The sequence below is a fragment of the Nanorana parkeri genome, unplaced genomic scaffold (assembly GCF_000935625.1).
Source record: "Nanorana parkeri isolate BGI_ZX_2015 unplaced genomic scaffold, ASM93562v1 scaffold4, whole genome shotgun sequence".
In the NCBI taxonomy this organism is placed as follows: Eukaryota; Metazoa; Chordata; class Amphibia; order Anura; family Dicroglossidae; genus Nanorana; species Nanorana parkeri.
In genome coordinates this window covers 2,854,194-2,872,790 of record NW_017306272.1, presented here as the reverse complement: position 1 = coordinate 2,872,790, position 18,597 = coordinate 2,854,194, and the positions used below count along the sequence as shown (strand labels likewise).

At 41.1% G+C, this 18,597-nt stretch overlaps 1 protein-coding gene across 7 annotated transcripts in view; it reads left to right on the top strand.

The window, feature by feature from the left end:
* Positions 1-18,597, top strand: part of CHN2 (chimerin 2) — a 220,339-nt gene that overhangs the window by 144,844 nt on the left and 56,898 nt on the right. For 4 of the 7 annotated variants that reach the window (XM_018576492.1, XM_018576468.1, XM_018576476.1 and 1 more), the window contains exon 1: positions 17,608-18,095. In XM_018576492.1, coding sequence (XP_018431994.1) covers positions 17,667-18,095 — 429 coding nt within the window. In that variant the 5' untranslated portion in view covers positions 17,608-17,666. Of the gene's footprint in view, positions 1-17,607; positions 18,096-18,597 lie in introns of those variants that run through there. The other 3 variants (XM_018576483.1, XM_018576452.1, XM_018576444.1) reach the window with 2 other exon arrangements.

Sequence of the window (18,597 nt, the reverse complement as noted above, 5' to 3'; positions counted from 1 at the left end):
CCCCCCAACACTTCCTCCAAAGCATGTCAGAAACATTATTATTACTCCTGTGACATCACCACCAGACTTGTAAAATTCTTGCAGGGGCAGCTTATGGAAGGAAAGTTCTTAATGACGTAGGCAAGCCTCCCAGAACTACATCTCCCGAAAACCCTTTCCCTACACTCAGTATATCGGCAGGCTCTGGGGAGTCAAGGCAGCAGCATTGTTTTGCTGGAAAATAAATCCATGTATGTATGTGGCATAGGACAGAGATGGGTAGGGGATAGGCAGAGTTCTGTAGTCCAGCAGCCTGGACTGACAATGCTGGTTGGGATTTCAGTGCTGTGTTGTCACCTACAAACTTAGTAGGGGAACATTAGATTTATGGCAGGGCAACAGATTTTGTTTTGTATAGGTATAAAATATGGGGAAGTGTGTATGTATTGCAAAGATGTACTGAATATGTTTTTTTTAATTTGCTCTGACATACAGGTTCCTATGCGGCCTGACCCTTGCAAGTAGTGTGCTTGTTTCAATCATTACTTGTGACAGCTAAGTAAGGGTCAGACTAGAAAAAAAGCCAATTGTTCCCTTTTCTATAAAGATATGGGAACAAGTGCCACATTTACCTGTTGCAAGTGTTGCAATAGTGTGGTAATGAATTGAGGGCCAAAGTCTTACTCATCTCACCTTACTCATCTGAATGTCATTAGCCAGATTTAGGCCTTTTTCAAATGAGCTGTTAGTTTTTCAGGCGGATATGATTGGAAGCCCAAGGTTAGTCTATGGGTAGCCAGTTTTAAACGGACATGCGTCCATTTACATCCGTTTACCCCCAACTCCATCCAGGTCGGGACAACAAAACAGAACAGAGTTCCGTTTTGGCGGACCTGGTTGTGACAGATCGGGAGTGATCTGATGTAAATGGACATATGTCCACTTACATCTGACTCCCTATAGACCTAACATGGGTCCAATAAGTTCAGTTTTTCCTTCATCATAAGATGTAGGGGAAAAAATGGATGGACATGGATGTCACAGCGCTGACATCTGTTCTGTACTGCTCCGATCAGCAGGGTATCCATGCACAGATCCCCTGCTAATTGGAACTGACAGGCGTCCCCATATAAGGGGTCTTATATCGATATTCTCTTTTTCAGTCCCTTGGCATGTCTGCTGCTGAGCCAGTATTGCTCTGGCATTAGTTACAAACTAACTTTGACATCTTTAAAGATTCTGCTTTTTTATAACACTATCACAGTATTAAAAACAGAGAGAACAGGATGGAACGATCCCGCTAGACATTAATTGTTTTATATTTCATGTGTTACATTATGCATTTTTTATATTGTCCAAGTTTAAAGTTTATGGTGCAGATTAAAATGTCTCTCCTTTGAAAAGTTGTGACATAAAGCACTTCTGCCATAAGCAGCTGTGGAACTCTGGGGGAGAAAAGTAATAATGAGACCTCAAGGCAGGAAGAACAGAACATTGAGGGAGTTCTGTTTAGTTTTGAGGGAATTATGCATAATTCACATACACCTCATTCTTAATGATTCATGCAGCTAAGAAAACAGAAAGCGTCAGCAATCCAAGTTAGAATTGTTTGTGTTTTAAACAAAGAACAACAGAAATTAATTAAGTCAAAAATTCCACCTTGTTAGCCTTAGTTTTATGTTTAAAATTCTGCCCCTAATTGAATTGGTTACTTAAAGGAATATTTAACAATATTTAACAAAGGAATATTTAACAAGCCCCACTGCAAGGGGTAAGAAAAAAAAAATCCTGGAGTTCTTCTTTAATGTGTGTTTCTTGTAAGATATTTCATGTGTTTCTAATAAATGTTTGTTTTTCTTTTGAATTAATGTTGCATAGTGGCCATCTTCATTTATAGTGTGGTTTAGTGTTTGAAGAGTCCCGAAACAGGGTAGAATTGTGGGGGGTATTACATCCCTGACTCCGGCCAGGTCCAGAAAACCAAACAGAACAGAGTTTTATTTTGGCAGACCTGATTGTGGCGGATCCGGGGTAATCTGATGTAATTGGACACATCTGACTCCCCATAGACCAACATGGGCAGCATAATTTCTTTTTTTCCTCCATCGCAAGATGGACAGACACGGATGTCACAATGGTGACGTCTGTTCCGAGCTTCTCTGATCAGCAGGGGATCTGTGCACGGATCCTCTGCTGATCAGAACTGAAGCTGCCCATGTGGAAGGGGCCTCTCTGTGAAATTGTCGCTTGCAGACTGCCAGAAGGCCTGCTCCAAAGAGACATCTAAAAGGTAAGAAATATTTTTAAAAAAATCTTTTTAGGTATGCTGTGCGGATGGGAACACATAACAAACATATAGTGGGGTTTTCTCAAATATAACTTCAAAAATGGAAATGCATGTTCAAGGTACAGTTATTCTTTCAATGAAACACTTAAAGGAGAACTATGAGGTGAGTGCTTTTCACTCATCCTCGTAGTTCTAGCCGACCTGTGACAATGAAACTGTCACAGGTCGGCTCAGTAGATTGGGAAGTGAGCGAACACATACCGGCAGAGAGCCGTGACATGGGAGGGGCTGGATTCCCTCTTCCCCGCTACGATCCTCCAGCACTGACTGGCGGAAGGGACGGGGGCGGGTACAGCTGGCTCTGCCTCTAGATAGGCAGAGCCAGCTATCACTCACGCAGCTGGGCTGATCCAGACATAATTGTCGGGATCCGCTTCAGCTGCGGCGTCTCAGTATACCGCAAGCTGTGGCTCGCGGTATACTGAGCTTAGGGTGATGGGAGGACGCTAGTTTGTATCCTCCCGTTACCCTTAGTAGAACTATGGGGAAAAGCCCTAACCCCATTGTTCTCCTTTAAATAATAACTCAAAATATGTGCTAAGTGACTGTACTTTCCCTTTGAATGTACACCAAAACATTACATGGAAGAACACAGATTAATGCTGTTTGCTGACAATATTGTTTTTCATTTATGGCTTGTTTTTTTTTTTTTACAATAACTCTTTCTGCTATCCTCCTTTGTTGTTCATCTCCCGTGTCCTGTATTTTGTGACTAAAGCAAAGTTGTCAAAATGCTAATGAAAACATATCCCAAATGGTTGGATTGTAAGCCCTCACGGGCAGGGCCTTCCTTACTATCTTGTCTGGAATTGTATTGTGATTGTAATGTCTACCTTATATTGTGAAGCGCTGCGCAAACTGTTGGCGCTATATAAATGCAGTATAATAATAATTAAAAGTGCACTCGTAAAAAAAATTTAAAATGTAACCAATTTTAAACACAGCAGTGTGAACTTTCCCTAAGTGGCGTAGGGCACACCAGTATGACAAAAGTCACCATATATCCCTCTAAGCTCAGAAAATTCCATAGTACTTTGTAGCTTACTATGCCTCTTAAACATACAATGTGCTGGATTGTTTCAACTCACCACTGAAGTTAGAATTTTGTGACCACACCTAAATAGTCTTGTAGCAGTAAATTATATCGGCATTTCAGAATCACTTCTTTGCCAGAAGGTGTATTATGATCTCTTGTGATGTAGGGCACATGGAGTTGTATGTTTTTTACCAGTACATAAAAAAAGCACATTCGTTTACATGCAGTTCAAAAGAGCTTTGAATTTCTGATACAATGTGTTGAACCTGTATTTTATTTGGTGATGATGGCCAGTGTTCCATCCTTCAATGGGTCTTTGTAGCTCTCTAGAATCTTCCATCTCCCCAGGGTGAGGCTGGGACAAGCATTTCAACTACTGAAGTGAATCTCTATATATTGATTTAGAGCAGTGGTGGCCAAGCTTCAGCCCTCCAGCTATAGTAAAACTACAAATTCCATTAAGAATTGAAATGGGCATGACTTCCAGTAGGAGATGCATAACGGGATTTGTAGTTTCACCACAGCTGGAGGGCTGGAGTTTGTCTATCCCGGTTATAATCTCTAGAGGGATTTCTATGGCATTTCTGTGCCATACTCCGTTTTGTGAATTCTCCATAGGAATATTTGGAGAAATGTATTTCACCTGAAGCTCAGATAAAGAGCAAAGCTCAGACTCACACAGCCAGAGTAGGAAGTGATCCCCTCATTACGTTTCTAAGAGCTTCAAGGGACAGGAAGGAGATTAAACCCTGTCCTGATCCCTCCATAATGAGCAAATAGTTTTGGCACTATCTTTTTTTGACTTCCCTTCCAATAAAGTACCATACAGAGGTCTCTAGACTGAACATCTCTAGATTATGTGCACCAGCAGCACATAATCAGCACGCCTAATCTCCCAAACTGTGGGTACTGTCACTGTGGGGATCACAGTCATCCTAACTCTGTTGATTTGGAGAGCTGGAATTTTCAGGTCTGTTCCAGTGAGTTTTTAATTCCCCAACATTTCAGTAAAATAGCAAGATTTCAGTTAAGTTTTGCCATTTTGGCAAGATGTATTGGAGTTTATGAGGAGGGCAAAATGAAGGTAGTTTTGGTAGTTTTTAAGGGCGTAGTGGGCTTTAAATAGCTCCGGAGATGTCCCACAGAGTTCTCTTTGCTTAATTCTGCAGAGAGAACAGCATGATTGGAGGAGAGCCAGTCACATGACTTTGACGAGTCACGTGACCAGGGATGATCTTTTTATTTTTAAAATGTTTTCTTTCATTAATTATAATATTGCAAACACCTTTTTAAATTATCATAAAGCTGTACTCATTTTTTTTTATTAGTATGGATGTGGTAAGGCTTTATACATACATTAAATAAACCTAAGTACAGTGTCCCTAATCCACTGTATATACGAGCTATATGAACATTATAATACGAGCTTCAATGATTGTGTCAACTGATGTGAATAGGAGAGTATCATGCATTTCTAATTTCCTCATCTTCTGGCCAAAGAGAAGCAGGGTAAGGGCAATTGGCAGGATTTGGAGAGACTGAGGTCTATTGGTCCAAGTGGAAGCTAGGTGAACTGGTGTTTAATCATACCATGACTTTGCAGGGAAAGCATGTTGTATTTGTAAAGAGCTGCAAGATATACTGTCACAATATTAATGAATAACAGTTGTGACATATTTGTACATTTTCATTGACAGGTTTATGAACCTATTTTATTAATGATGTCATTATGACCTGCTTATATTCACTGACTTATTATAATAAAAATGGTAACAATGATCGACTTTTTCCCAACAATCTGTTCTCACTTTCTCTTAGTAAAATTCAGCTCCCTAGCATTATGAAAACCCTTAAAGCATCTGAATACTCTTTGAAGATTTTTTTCTGCAAAGCTGAGCTTAAGCAGTGTCCTCGGCCACTATGCGATTTCAGGCATTTGCCTCAGTCTAATATTCAATTTATCTCCACGCTTAATCCTCTCTCATCACAAAAGTGCACTATGAGATGTACAATTAAATATTTTGCCTCGGGGTTCATTTCTCTAGCCTCTAGACTCTGTTAATTTATATGATAATGAATATTCTGTTCAGCTGAATGTAGAACTCTAAATTAAAGGTGGTCAGGTGGTTGAAGAGCTGCAGCTCTGTGGCGGAATGGATGACCTAGATTCAGGAAAAGAGATTGACTTAAGTCATTTACGCATGGAAAGAGCAGATCATTCCACATATATTTGCTCGTTATTCGGATGCAGGGAAACACAAATGTGATTTTTCTTTGCTGTCAATGGTGTCAATGGTTTTATTATTTTTCTGTAAATATTTTAAAATACACTACTGAATGTCCTCCAGATTGACCTAACCTGAGTTTAATTGCTGGAAATATACATTTTTACCGTAGTATGCCAAGAAGACATATTTTTGTCTCTGGCCTCAGATTATCATGGTGCCCTTGGTTCTGTTGGAATAAGTTAAGATAGCCAGCTCAGTTTAGGAGAAATATAGGGCAGTATTTATCTAGACACACATGGCCCTGTGTGTAGGGAAATGGTATAAACCAGCTAGAGTCAAAACCACCGTGCAATATTTATTTCGTAATCGTACATTAAGGGACACAGGAGTATTCAGGTACAGTGGGTTTCGCAGCTGTTTTCAGAGATAGCTGTGTTCAAACAGAGCTGCAAGTCAGCCTAGTATAACCCCTCCCATTCCTAGCTTGTCGAAAAATGTTTCTAGTGTCCAAGGAGAATGGATGTCTCCTAACTGCTCTGAGAGAAGTAAGCCATCCCTTCATTTTTTCTCTTTTTGATCAAGATGTTTTTCTTCTAGCAAGAGTCTTCAGTTGCTGGAGAGCCACTTTGGCTAATTTTCCAGTTTTCCAGAACACCTGATCCTCAGCATAGCCTAAGAGGCTGGACCCCACTTTGTGGAAGAAGTGGGGCTGGTCTGTAATATGTCCTCTGAGCACTGGCATTTGTGGCTAACTCTCACATTACACCAAGAGTGTCTAGGAGAGCTTGGTGAGGATTGCAAGGTGTTCCAGGACCACCATTGTGGTAAGTCAGGGCTTTGCCCCCTTGTGGGAGCCTAGTTGTGGTTTACATTGTGTTTGAGTCCACTAAGGAGCGCTGACTGTGACACTTTCAGTCACAGCCAGTGGGTAGAACGCTGTGCCATATTTTCATTATGGGTCTGGCATGATCTGAAAAGATCTTAAACCCTCATAAGTGTTTTGCCCAGCAATATCCTATTGGGAAGAGGTTGGTTAAGAAGTGGGCCATCCCTGTAGTGTATCTGGCCATTTTATATGTTAACCACTTAAATACACGTCATCCGTTGGAAGTGGTTATCTAGGCAGCCATGTTCTTGGTAACGTTTTAAACAGCAGACTATTGCTGTTTAAATACAAGCGATCTGGTGTCTGCGGCGTGTGTCCCCCCTCCTGTCACATTATATTTGCTATTACATAGGGGGCTTTTAGCCCCTTATGTAATAGCAATGAAGTTGAGTGTATAAAAAATGCAAAAAAATGTTTTTTAGGTTCCCCGCCCCCCCGCACGCACATACAACAAAACACGCAGATGCGCCTATGTGCAAAAACAAAAATTGCGCCACACATGTTACATATCGTCACGAACGTTGGTGTGAGAGCAATAATTCTAGGCCCATCAATCGCTGTTAACACTAAATTGATGAGCCGTAAAAGCGTTTAAAACGTTGCCTACCGGAAATTTTGGTTATTGTAGTTTTTTGCGGTTTCACAGATTCACGCAATTTTAAGGCTTGACATGTTTGGTATGTATTTAACTGGCGGAACCCCTTGTTTTATATTTTACCAGAAAATTGGGTATTATATTCTGTTTCTGTGCACTAAATTTCATTTTAGTGTATTTTATCCTAAAAATACTTGTTTGATAAACATTTGCGCAAATACTGTGTGAAATAGAAAATTGCGACTAGCATCTTTTTATTCTACAGGGCCTCTGATTTCAGAAAATATATAACTGTTTGGGGGTTTGAAGCTTTTTTCTAGCCAAAATTTCAGATTATATCATGTGTGTGCAAATGTAAGAAATTGCTCCGGGCAGCAAGTGGTTAATCACCACTGGGTTTTTTATTTTTTACTATATAAAGAAAAAAGGACTGAAAATTTTTTGGGGAAAAAATGTTTTCCCTGAGTTATATTATGAAACATTTATTATTAGCCAATTTTTTTGGTAAAATATAAAAGACGGGGTCACGTCGGGTAACTAGACACTAAACATGTCAAGCCTTAAAGGAGAACTATGGGGGTTGGGCTTTTCCCCATAGTTCTCCGAAGGGTAACGGGAGGACACAAACTAGCGACCTCCCGTTACCCAAAGCTCAGTATACCGTGAGCTGCAGCTCGCGGTATACTGAGACGCCGCAGCTGAAATGGATCCCGACAATTATGTCTGGATCCGCCCAGCTGTGTGAGTGACAGCTGGCTCTGCCTATCTAGAGGCAGAGCAAGCTGTACCCGCCCCCTCCCCGGTCGGTTCCACCAGTCAGCGCTGGAGGATCAGTCAGGGGAGAGGAGAATCTAGTCACTCCCCTGTCACGGCTCTCTGCAGTGACGGGATCGAGAAGTGAGGGAGCGCTGGTATGTGTTTGCTCACTTCCTGATCTACTAAGCCGACCTGTAACAGTTTCATTGTCACAGGTCGGCTCGGATTATGAGGCTGAGTGAAAAGCACTCACCTCATAATTCTCCTTTAAAATTGCGTTTACCTACGAACTTGCACAAAACTACAATACCCAAAATTGGCCATAGGCGAAACGTTAGAAGCATTTACTGCTCATCAGTTTAATGTTAACAGTGATTGATGGCCCTAGAATTATTACTTGCACTCTGACATTTGCGGTGATTTGTAACATGTGTGGCACAATCGTCATGTTTGCACATAGGTAACGCGTATTTGCGTTTGTGTGTGTGTGTACATGGGGCAGGGGACTTTAACAAATGTTTTGTGTTTTTTAAAAAACATTTAATATGTGACTTTTTTTTTAATGCGGTTTATTTAATCCTTTTGTGCATCTCAGTGGTTCTGATATCCTCCAGCCCTTTTTTCAGACACTTCCTGTCTACATGCCATCCTTCAGTGTTGGCTGCACAGCATTGCTCTTACCTGGTTTATTGATAGTGACAACAGGAGCCCATACCTGCACAGTGTGTGTTGGCATGGCTGCTTGTCTTCTCCACCAGTGGAGTGAGTGACAGAGTTACAACACAGTAACACAGTTGAATTATAGTTGTCATTCTGTAACAGGAAGTGCCTGAACATGGGTCTTCTATGCAGAATCACCAGGATATTCTTTTATTGAAAGCTACATATCTAAAGAGTAGCGTTTAAATTACATGTACTTGTTCGATTTATAGAAGATTTTAGTGATTTACATCTACTTTAAAACATATCCCTTCCTTGTATTTTTCTTGTACTTTCTTTTCAGCAGTGTAAAGTTAAAGTGTACCAGTTAGTAAGTAATTATTACATGGAACTTTATTAGCAGGAACTGGGAAGAGATACTGGCAGGATTGTTTTTGTAGAAGTGTTCTCATGGTGAATGTTTTTTGGTGGTGTTTGGTCAACTCTAAGAAAATCTGGCCATACAGGATTTTATGCATTTGTTGTTTCTATTTTACGGTTAAACGTTTATTTTCTAACATTTAAGCTCCCAATTCAATTTTGCAAGTAAAGCTGGAGCATGTTTAGGGAAATCAGTCTTCATTCTTTGGGAAATTGAGACAAGTAACTAATTGCAGTTGCCAACTTATTCACATTTGCATTGGTTTTCAGGAATATTCTTTTATGGACATAGAGGGAAATTATTGTGACAATAAATACAAATCAACAAAAGTAATTTTTGTTTTAAATGTTGCCATAAAAATATAGAAGACATGCCATCCTCTAATATGACATACACTATCCCTGCTTGTCAGGCTCCACGATCTACCGTCATTTATTAGATTGTAAGTCAGTCCTTCATTTTAATAGGCAGAATGTATATGTATCAGTATGTATTCTTAATGAAATGTTTCACTAGTGCCTAGAGTTTGACAAATGATTGAGGACAAGAGAAACGATGTAGAAATCACAAATTGGTTTGACATCACAAATTGGTTTGACGTTGTCACTGGGGTAGTTCTTCCCTGCAAGAATGCAAACTATGTTTTAAATGAAGATAAGGATATCCTGAAAGTAAAAAGAAAGGTGAAAGGTCAAAGGGTGCCAGAGGGGTTTTAAACTGAGAGTTAAAGGGTAGAGCAGGTGCGGTCAGGTATCCGATCATACATTAGAAGAATGACATTATCTTTAGCTTGTTCTAATTAAAAGCTTGATTTGTGTTTATTTGAGTGCTAATACATGACACCTTTAATCACACTGGAAATCCTATGACTTTTACTTGGCTGAGTTGACTGTGTGACTTTCTGGGCTCTAGTCCCATACTTGCCTTTCTCCTAAGCATCACCCTCTAGAGAGTCCACTGCCACAGATTTGCTAAACCTGTTTTTGTTGAAAAGAGGTATAGGGATAGACATCAATATGCTGCACATCAGGTTTAACATGCTTTTAAATAATTCATATAGAAGAAACTAAAGTGTACCAGACACTTAAAACCCACAGAAAAACAATTCTACATATACGGTTACTTATTGCAGTGATGTAAATCCATAGATGCTTCGTAAAATGTTCCCTATGGAAAACACTTATCGTTCCCCATTTGCACTGTTTCAGAGATCCTCCAGAGATTTGATCAATTAAACTTTCATAAACGTAAAGTGCATCAAAGCCAGGAGATGCAACATCAAGTGACATGTATCCTCTGACTTGTTCTCTACAGGCTATAGAAATGAAGACCAAAATTAGTATCTTGCAATATCAATGAATAACAACTGGCTGCTCATCTGTAGTTATGGAAAGTTAGTTGACTTGGCGGACCTATTGTTAGAAAAGTTTGCCCAATCTCCTGCAGAAGCCAAAAATGTGTTTCCTTAGCTAGATATCTACTTTTACCCAGCAATCTCACAGTGACCATTCATATGAGCAAATACATGGGCATTTGGTCATGGAATCTATGCTAAGGGGATCAGATTTCGATTGGCTGATATTCCCTTTTCGGCCGATTTTACCTAAATAAACAACTCCATGCAGTCCCAGAGCAACAGTTTTTCCAACCAGAGTAAGTGTATGTATGCATGCATGTATTTTAGTGTATGTGCCATTGTGTATAGGTTTATTGGAAAGGGTGGACAGGGGAGCATGAAATTTTATTTTGACAATAGATCGGGTGTAACATATTACGTAAGTTCACATTGAATCTGTACTTTGTTTCAGAATGCAAATTGACTGTGCCTCTGGATACAATTTGTAGAAAATATATCTTTAAGACTAATGTAGGGTATACACAGGTAGATTTTGGCACGAACGTTTATATTAACGTTCATACGAATGTTATTGCCGATTGTCATCAAAATAAAATTTTCACTTTTATTTAACATTCTATTTTGGAGTGAATGGAGTTTCCGAACGAAAACCACATTTACTGTTAGAAATTCTTTTGATCGAGAAAAAATTTCCAACATGCTCCTTTGAAAATTTTCGGGAACATTGTAATTTTTGTCTGTTGACGGCACCATACTAAGAGATGTTCGAACGGACATTGTGAAAACAAATTCTTTCATATGAAATTCGAACCGTGTATACCCCAAGGACTTTCTTGGCAAACAAAGCTTGCCAAGAAAGTCCTTGGTTGTTTCCAATAGACAATGATTACAGTAGTTGCACAGTGCTGATTTATAAAACATTGAGCAAATGAGAAAGATAAAGGTTTAAATCCAGGTTCCAGGTTTTGTTCTCTAGTGATGTTTAAAGAATAGAAGCTAAATCCTGTGGGGTTGGGATGGATATGGTTCAATATCTTCCTTTAATTACATTTTCATTCAATAAGCTCCAGTGAGTTAAGTCCTCTGAGTGTTTTTTTTCTTATAGGAAATTTTGAAGTACATTTAGAGCTGCTATGTAATATTAATATTTTCATGTTAAGTTGATGGATACTATCATATTCATGAGATAATCTGTTCTAAACTTTGACTGAAACTGTACAGTGGAAATGAGGACAGAGATTGCCATGTGCAAATATAACGGTAGGGATTTAGCTTTTTCTAGCCATCTGCAATCCATTTTAGTTTAGAGGTAGTCATAAACAACTGAAACTGTTCTACTGTTGATCTTTCTTCACTGAAATATGCAGACTATCCATGTTGCTACCACTCCCAAAAGAATAAAATTCCAATGTTGTTCCCTGTGGGCTGCCATGGTGCTGTATGCTTCTGTTACAGGAAGGGGCTGACCCAGTAGAGCTCCTTATTGTGAGAAGTATCGTAGTTTACAAGTATTTTGGGGGATTTGTTTTTTTCTTGTAAACCAGCACACACTACTGCTGCATAAACTGCAGTCTCCAACCCAATGAAACCATTTTTGGCCGTGATCTTTTGCAGGGTTGGGATGATCCTAAAGCACATATTATAGTTATTTTTTAAGTGTTCTCTTCACCAGAAACCCGCTCGAGTCTTATTTGTAACTGCCCCTGCTCCTTCGAGATCTTTGCTGTGCAGTCCGTTGGGAGTGGAGGATGATAGGTAGAGGCTGCTGGGGAGAGGGGCATTAAAGGAACCCGTTGCTTTGTCCTGCATTAGCAAAGCACACGTTCAACTTTATTATAAAGCAAAGTCAGAAAAAGAAAACTCGGTTACTGAGCTCCTTAATGCAGCTTCTTTACATGATATTCTCCGTACTGAACAAGATATTTATATATGTAAATGCAGATATTTTGGTCCATATGGTAGACCTACAACTATTTTGAGGAATATATTGTGTCTGTGTATATACATATCTATATATATATATCTACATATATATATATAGATATATCTATATATATACTATACGGTCTATATATATACTATACGTATATACTATACGGTCTCTAGAGCATATCTACCCCTCCTCTGCCATGGTCTAGGAATCCTAGGGTCATCACATACAATACAAGGGACATATCAACGCTGCGGTGGAGGAGGAGACAGGCTGGAGGGAGCGCTGCCGGCTCCGAGGTTCAGGTGAATATAACTTTTTTTTTTTTACCTTAGGCATAAACAAGCATTTAATGGGATAGGGGATAGACCCACTGGAGGGGTTAATAAAAATAGTTTGCCCCAAGTTCTTTAATTTAGGACAAATAGAGCATCAACAATCTAGAATAGCATAATTCCAGAAATATGGTCAGACATTGATTGACAATCTAGGCAAGATCTTACTTTGCCTTGAAGAGCTATAATCTGTGCAGAAGTATATAAATGAATGTTTAATAAATGTTTAGACAAATATAGGAACAAAATAGTATACATTTGCTTGCAAGTAACACACAGATTTATATTAACATTACAGATGGGCTGAATAGTAGGAGGCGCTTTTTACTTTCTCTGAAGAGTTTTCTGTGAACTGTTTAACGCCTCGGGGGATATAATGAAGTTGAGATAGCCTGTGGAAGGATTAACTTTATTAGATTTTTAAAAAAAATAATGAATGTTCACAATGTCATAGCTCTGGGAATGGAGAACTGAAGCCATTTTTCTAGACAAGTACTTTAATCCACTGACAGTGCCTGAGCCCATGGCAAGATTTTCCTGCTCTCTCGTTGGCTTCTACATTTCAAAGATCTTCACAAAGCAATAGGCCCGCGATGGCTCTGTTACATCTCTTTTGTCTGACCTACATTTAAAATGTTTTGGCGCTGGCAGCGGTTAGACAGGAAAAAACATCATGAGAAGTGGCATGCCGTACAGTCGCCTCCCTTGGGAAATAAGGAATGCCAGAGTCATCATATTGGGCAACTTTTTGCTGAATATCTCACAAAACCTCAGGCTTAATTAACTGTTGAGGACGCAGGTGCTGGGTACTGTCTAATGAATAATCAATCACAGGAATCTATTGACTAACAGACAACAGTCCTCCTTTCTTTCTTTATGTTGATAGAACAGGCTGAGATTCTTTATACAGCCTCCTGGTAGTACATAGATGGAATTGCCCCGGGCACTCTCAGTTACAATTCTGTCACTTTCAGTGTCACTTCTTGAGAAATAAACTAATCCAACCAGTCTGTCTTAGAAAACATAAAAATGTCATCATACAAGAATAGAACACATACATACATACATAAATAACAGACAAACAGTTTTAGGATCATAAATGTGTTTTGGTTTTTTTCTAACAATGCAGAAAGATGACCTTAGATCCACTGCAACTTGCTGCTACCAATTAAAAATGGCAGCTAGATACCCCCTACAACCAATTAACCTATTTCCTAGAGAGGGGGTCTCTCTGCCCCAAAACTGCTGGTCTCTCATTAAAGAACAGGTTCTGGGTAAGGTAGGGGCGACTGGCTGCTTAGGCACAGGATTTAGTTGGAAGGTGAACTCTTGGACCATGTAATCAATCTACAGTGACCAGGGTTAGCGGAAAAAGCAGTTTATTGGACTTTTGTGTGTATTTTGCTTTTAAATACACCAGTGTATACCAAGGCATGCAGTCCTCCTACAGGAGGGAATCCAGTGTAAAATGTTGCCTCTGTGCAGGAGCTTCCTGTTATAAAGATCAGTTACTGCTGCTCTCTCTCTTTGTGCAGGGTGACTGGTCTAGTATCCGCCCCCCTCCTGTAGTTTCCTGCAACTAGCCTTTAGTGGGTGGAGGCTTCTGGGCCTCTCCCACAGCTCCTCTCTCTTCACAGGCGATGTACAGCATCATGATAATATCACTGCTACTTTTATAGGATGCAAAGATTTTTGGTGCCCACAAAGTAGATTTAAATCTTTTGTGTTGCTGGTAAGAGCGTCCAGGGTTGCTAAGAGCTGGGAGGGGAGTTGTGTATGGCAGCTTCTCCCCGTCTAACTCTTAGCAGCCTGGGACACTCTGGCTGGAAAGGGGGTGGCAGGCAGTGCAAATATTGTGAAGCCATGCCGCTCTGCCTGTCACGACCCTACGTGACCCAAAGAGATGCGGCCTGAGGCTAATTATACGGATGGCCCTGGTCTTTAAGATGTCCATACATTTATAGATTTTGAACAAAAAAGACATCTAAGAGGTTCCTCCACTCATGTTAAACAGTGTTGAAAGACTAATCTTCCCTGCTGGGCTATTGTAATCTGACAGCCGACAACTGCCACTGTTAGAATACCCAAACAATGACTGCTGCTGATTGGCTAACAATAATAAACTTTTGTCGAGTCAGAGCGTGCTGGCAAGGCCACACACCGCTGGAATTTTGGCAGAGTCAGTAGGATTCCAAGATCCTAGGAGTATATGGCCAGCTTTATACTCTTAAATACTATTAGTTAACCTATGGGAGTAAAGCCGGCCATACACTGACAGTTTTTTTCGGTTTAGCTTGTTTCCCCCTTCCAGCCTAACAGCATGGATAGGGGAATCCCTCTTGCCGATCTATTGTAATCTGATGTGGTGCTCTGAATACTTACAGTTACTGCAGCTGATTGGCTGTAATCATTGTTTGGCTGAGAATTTTCAGACTCCCAGGGGGCCACACACTGATTGAAGTCCACCTAACTTGGTTAAAATTCAACCAGTTTTTGGCCAACTTTACTTTTTATAGCTTTAGGACATCTTCTAACAGTGGGTTAGATAAGATGGGGTGAGACAAAGTAGCCAGTTTTGATTTCAGAGCCTCAGATAACATTACCAAATGCGGGGGGCGTGGCCAGGATGTGAAGCAGCGCGGACGTGTCTGGAGGAGCTCCGTCGCTGCACTAACGAAATCCGCTCGATATCCTGTCAGTTCAGCCCTACTTATACTCACCTGAACTCCGGTGGGTGTCTGGTGCAGGGTGACATGACCGCCAGGTCCGGCAAACGTACCGACACTCCGAAACGAGGCAAAAAGGCAAAGGGAGCGGCCCCACGCTTGTCCGGTGCCATCTTGTCCCCATCTCCTGTTTCCTGCAAGTGCTCCGGTTCAGCCTGTGGAACGGAGGGAGGCGCTGAGAATCCTGCAGAGGCCAATTCGGATGCTCTGGACACCGCAAATGCCCCAGGTACTGTAAAAGTGGAAACAAAAACCATCTTGGAAGCCATAGAGGGTTGCAAAATCGCCCTCACTGCAAAAATAGATAATTTGGCGGTTGAATGCACATTGATCAGACATGATCTAGATAAGATCAGGGGCAGACTCTCACAGGCTGAGACGCGGGTGTCTGGGGTGGAAGACTCGGTGCAAGATCATGCCACATCCATACAGGGTTTGCAACATACAGTAAAGTTGCTGGCGGCCAAGGTGGACGATTCTGAAAATAGGATGAGGCGGAATAATGTCCGTGTGGTGGGCCTACCTGAAGGAGCGGAGGGCGCACAGCCTAATACATTTGCGGAGGCCTTCTTTAAAAAGCTGCTGGGCCTGGAAGAACTGCCCCCCACCTTTGTGGTAGAAAGGGCTCATAGAGTCCCCACTGGTCGTCCGACACCCGGGAGCCCCCCGAGACCTTTCCTGGTACGCCTCCTAAACTATAGGGATCGGGACCGGATTTTGGCGGCAGCCAGGAACCACCCTGACTTTCGCCATGATAAGTAATATTATAAGTGTGCACATAGCTGCTGTTTTCCAACCGAATGGACTATGTATTCCTGTTTGTGAGGCAGACACTTCGCTTGGGATGGCGGGTACTGGGAGGACACACAATTGTTTAGGGTGGGGGGTGGGGGGAGGGAGCATCGGGACGGGAGAGGTCCCTATACTGGGGTTGTTATATACGTTAGATGTGGTTTGGTTGTTTATGATGTACTGAACTGTGTGCCTTCACGGCTGTGAAGGCAAGATACCATGTTATGCATGAAAATCCAATAAAAAGAATTTACACAAAAAAAAAAAAACATTACCAAATGCCTTTGTGTAATTGATCAAATATTGCCTTAGAAGCTTCTAGCTGAACTCCAGGCAGACACTACAGTTATGTATGTAATAAAAGATTCCTTAATGGTCCATTCACACCAGAATGCATTGAGCGGCGCACACACCTGTTGTTGTCCATTACGGTGTGTTGCATTAGGCATCCAATTTAAAATGAATAGGCTATCAGTGTGATAAAAGCAAGCCTGTAGTATCATTTACAGCGCAGCTTGATTCTAAGAATGCATTGGGATGCCATTTAAAATGAATGTCAGTGCGATGCACTACATTGTGCATGGTGCATTAGTGTGCATTGTGGTAACTTGCTTGTCAAATCCCTGTTTGTACTGTAGTTGTATGATGCTGTTCAATATTCCCTTTTTGAGCCTTTTGTAACATAGCCACACATAATTTAACATGTCTTAATGCCCAGATATGTGCACTTTTAAGGTGTCACTTAATTAGTGTAACTCATTTACTGTACATTTTACTTTGTGGTGAGAAATCAAGTTTAAAGTCCTTATAATTGTTTGATTCCAAGGACTCTGTACTGCTGTAATGATTAAGCATCTAGATTAAAAAGCATTGTAAGTCCACGCAGCCCTTAAAGTAGTCTTATGACAGACAGTGAACTAAGCGTTCTTTACCCTGCCATTTGCTTTAGTGCATTAAGGAGACACTTTGCTCATGATAATAAGGCCATGCAAGGGTAATTTTTTAAGAGGATAAGCTGATGCCCCACTGTGATGGCCGGCAACGCTTTAAGGAGCAACAGACGAGCATCTCTTAATTGCTACGGTGATTAATGGTTGATCCTTGAAAGGGTTAATCAGACCTGGTGAATATGGGAACCCAGACAGCCATTAAGAGAATCTGGGTGCAGCAGATTAAAATGACATGCAGGAGAGCCCTTAGATAATCCTCCTCAGACTCCTACAGGATTTACACTCACATAGGATATGAAAAAGGGGAGAGATTTTCTCATTTCAAAATTAATCCATCAGTGGGATTTAGCACGGTTTAATCTATTGGTTTGCCGGCCAGAATAACTTCCAAGTCTTTTTGGCCTTGATCCAGCCCATCGCTGGACAGAGCATCAAGCATCTCCTCTCATCAGAGAGCTCTCCTAGCAGACGAGGAATGATGCTCTGTGTTCAAATGACTTTTGTCACTGCCTTGTAGTCCTTCCTCCCCCCTGTTAACTTTTGGTTGGATGCTGTTGCTGAGGAGAGGTTTTTTTTTGCTTTGTCCATTTCCAGTCAGAGGGCTGCAGTTGATTCAGGCACACGCCTGCCTCAAGAAGTAAAGCAAAGCAGGTCCACTAGTTATTGAAATGCAGAAGCTCCTTCCATCCCACAAGACAGCCCATTCAAGTCACATGTCGGAGGTCTCCGCAGAATGGGCTGCAGCTGCTTCCAATCTGCTGTGTAGCATCAGAAGCAGCTGGACCAACCTAGTGCCTGTAAGCCTACAGGGCTCAGAGGAGGAAACCCAAAAGATCTGGGATTCGGACACAATGCTGTCTGAGGAGTTATGGCTGGAGAATGAGAAGAACTATACTGCTGTCCAAAAGTCCAAGAAGGGCAGAAAGCACCAGGAACTCCTTGCCCTGGCACTAGGGATGAAAGTGGGGGGGAGAAGTGCATTGTTGTGGCAGCCTCTGAAACTCTTTGCCTATTCGCAGATCACCTCGCTGGTCCGAAGAGCAGCACTCACCCAAAATGACAACCACTGCAACTACGAGAAATCGCATAATTTTAAGGTAAGTGCCCAATTTTATCTTCTCTTACTGTGTTCTACTGCTTGCATATCACTAATGGTTAACCCCCTGTGCACAAACATGAGCAGCTGCTTGCAGAGATGTCTTTTGGACAGGAACAAGCTCTAAATGAACATTTCCATGTAAGAACAAAATTTTGCTCCTTTCCAGTTATTTAAACAAGCTGAGGCATAAGGCAGATCATCGCCTTTGTCTGGAATTTCTTGTTTAACCACTGTGGCCAACTTTCTTCCTTACTAATGCATCTTGCAGGAAGGAGTTATTGGCAGCCACAGACACAACCACATTAGCACTGATCTTAACCCCTGAGCTGCTATGGCAACATGTAAAAAGGAAAGGTATATAGATTCATCTAAGATTCTATTTATGCCTTATGGGTAGAAATTGAACGGCAAGGCCGGGTCTCCGTCAGCTGTTCTAATTTTGAATGAAGCCCAGAATGCAATAAAATGTCATAATTAAAAACATTATTTATATATATATA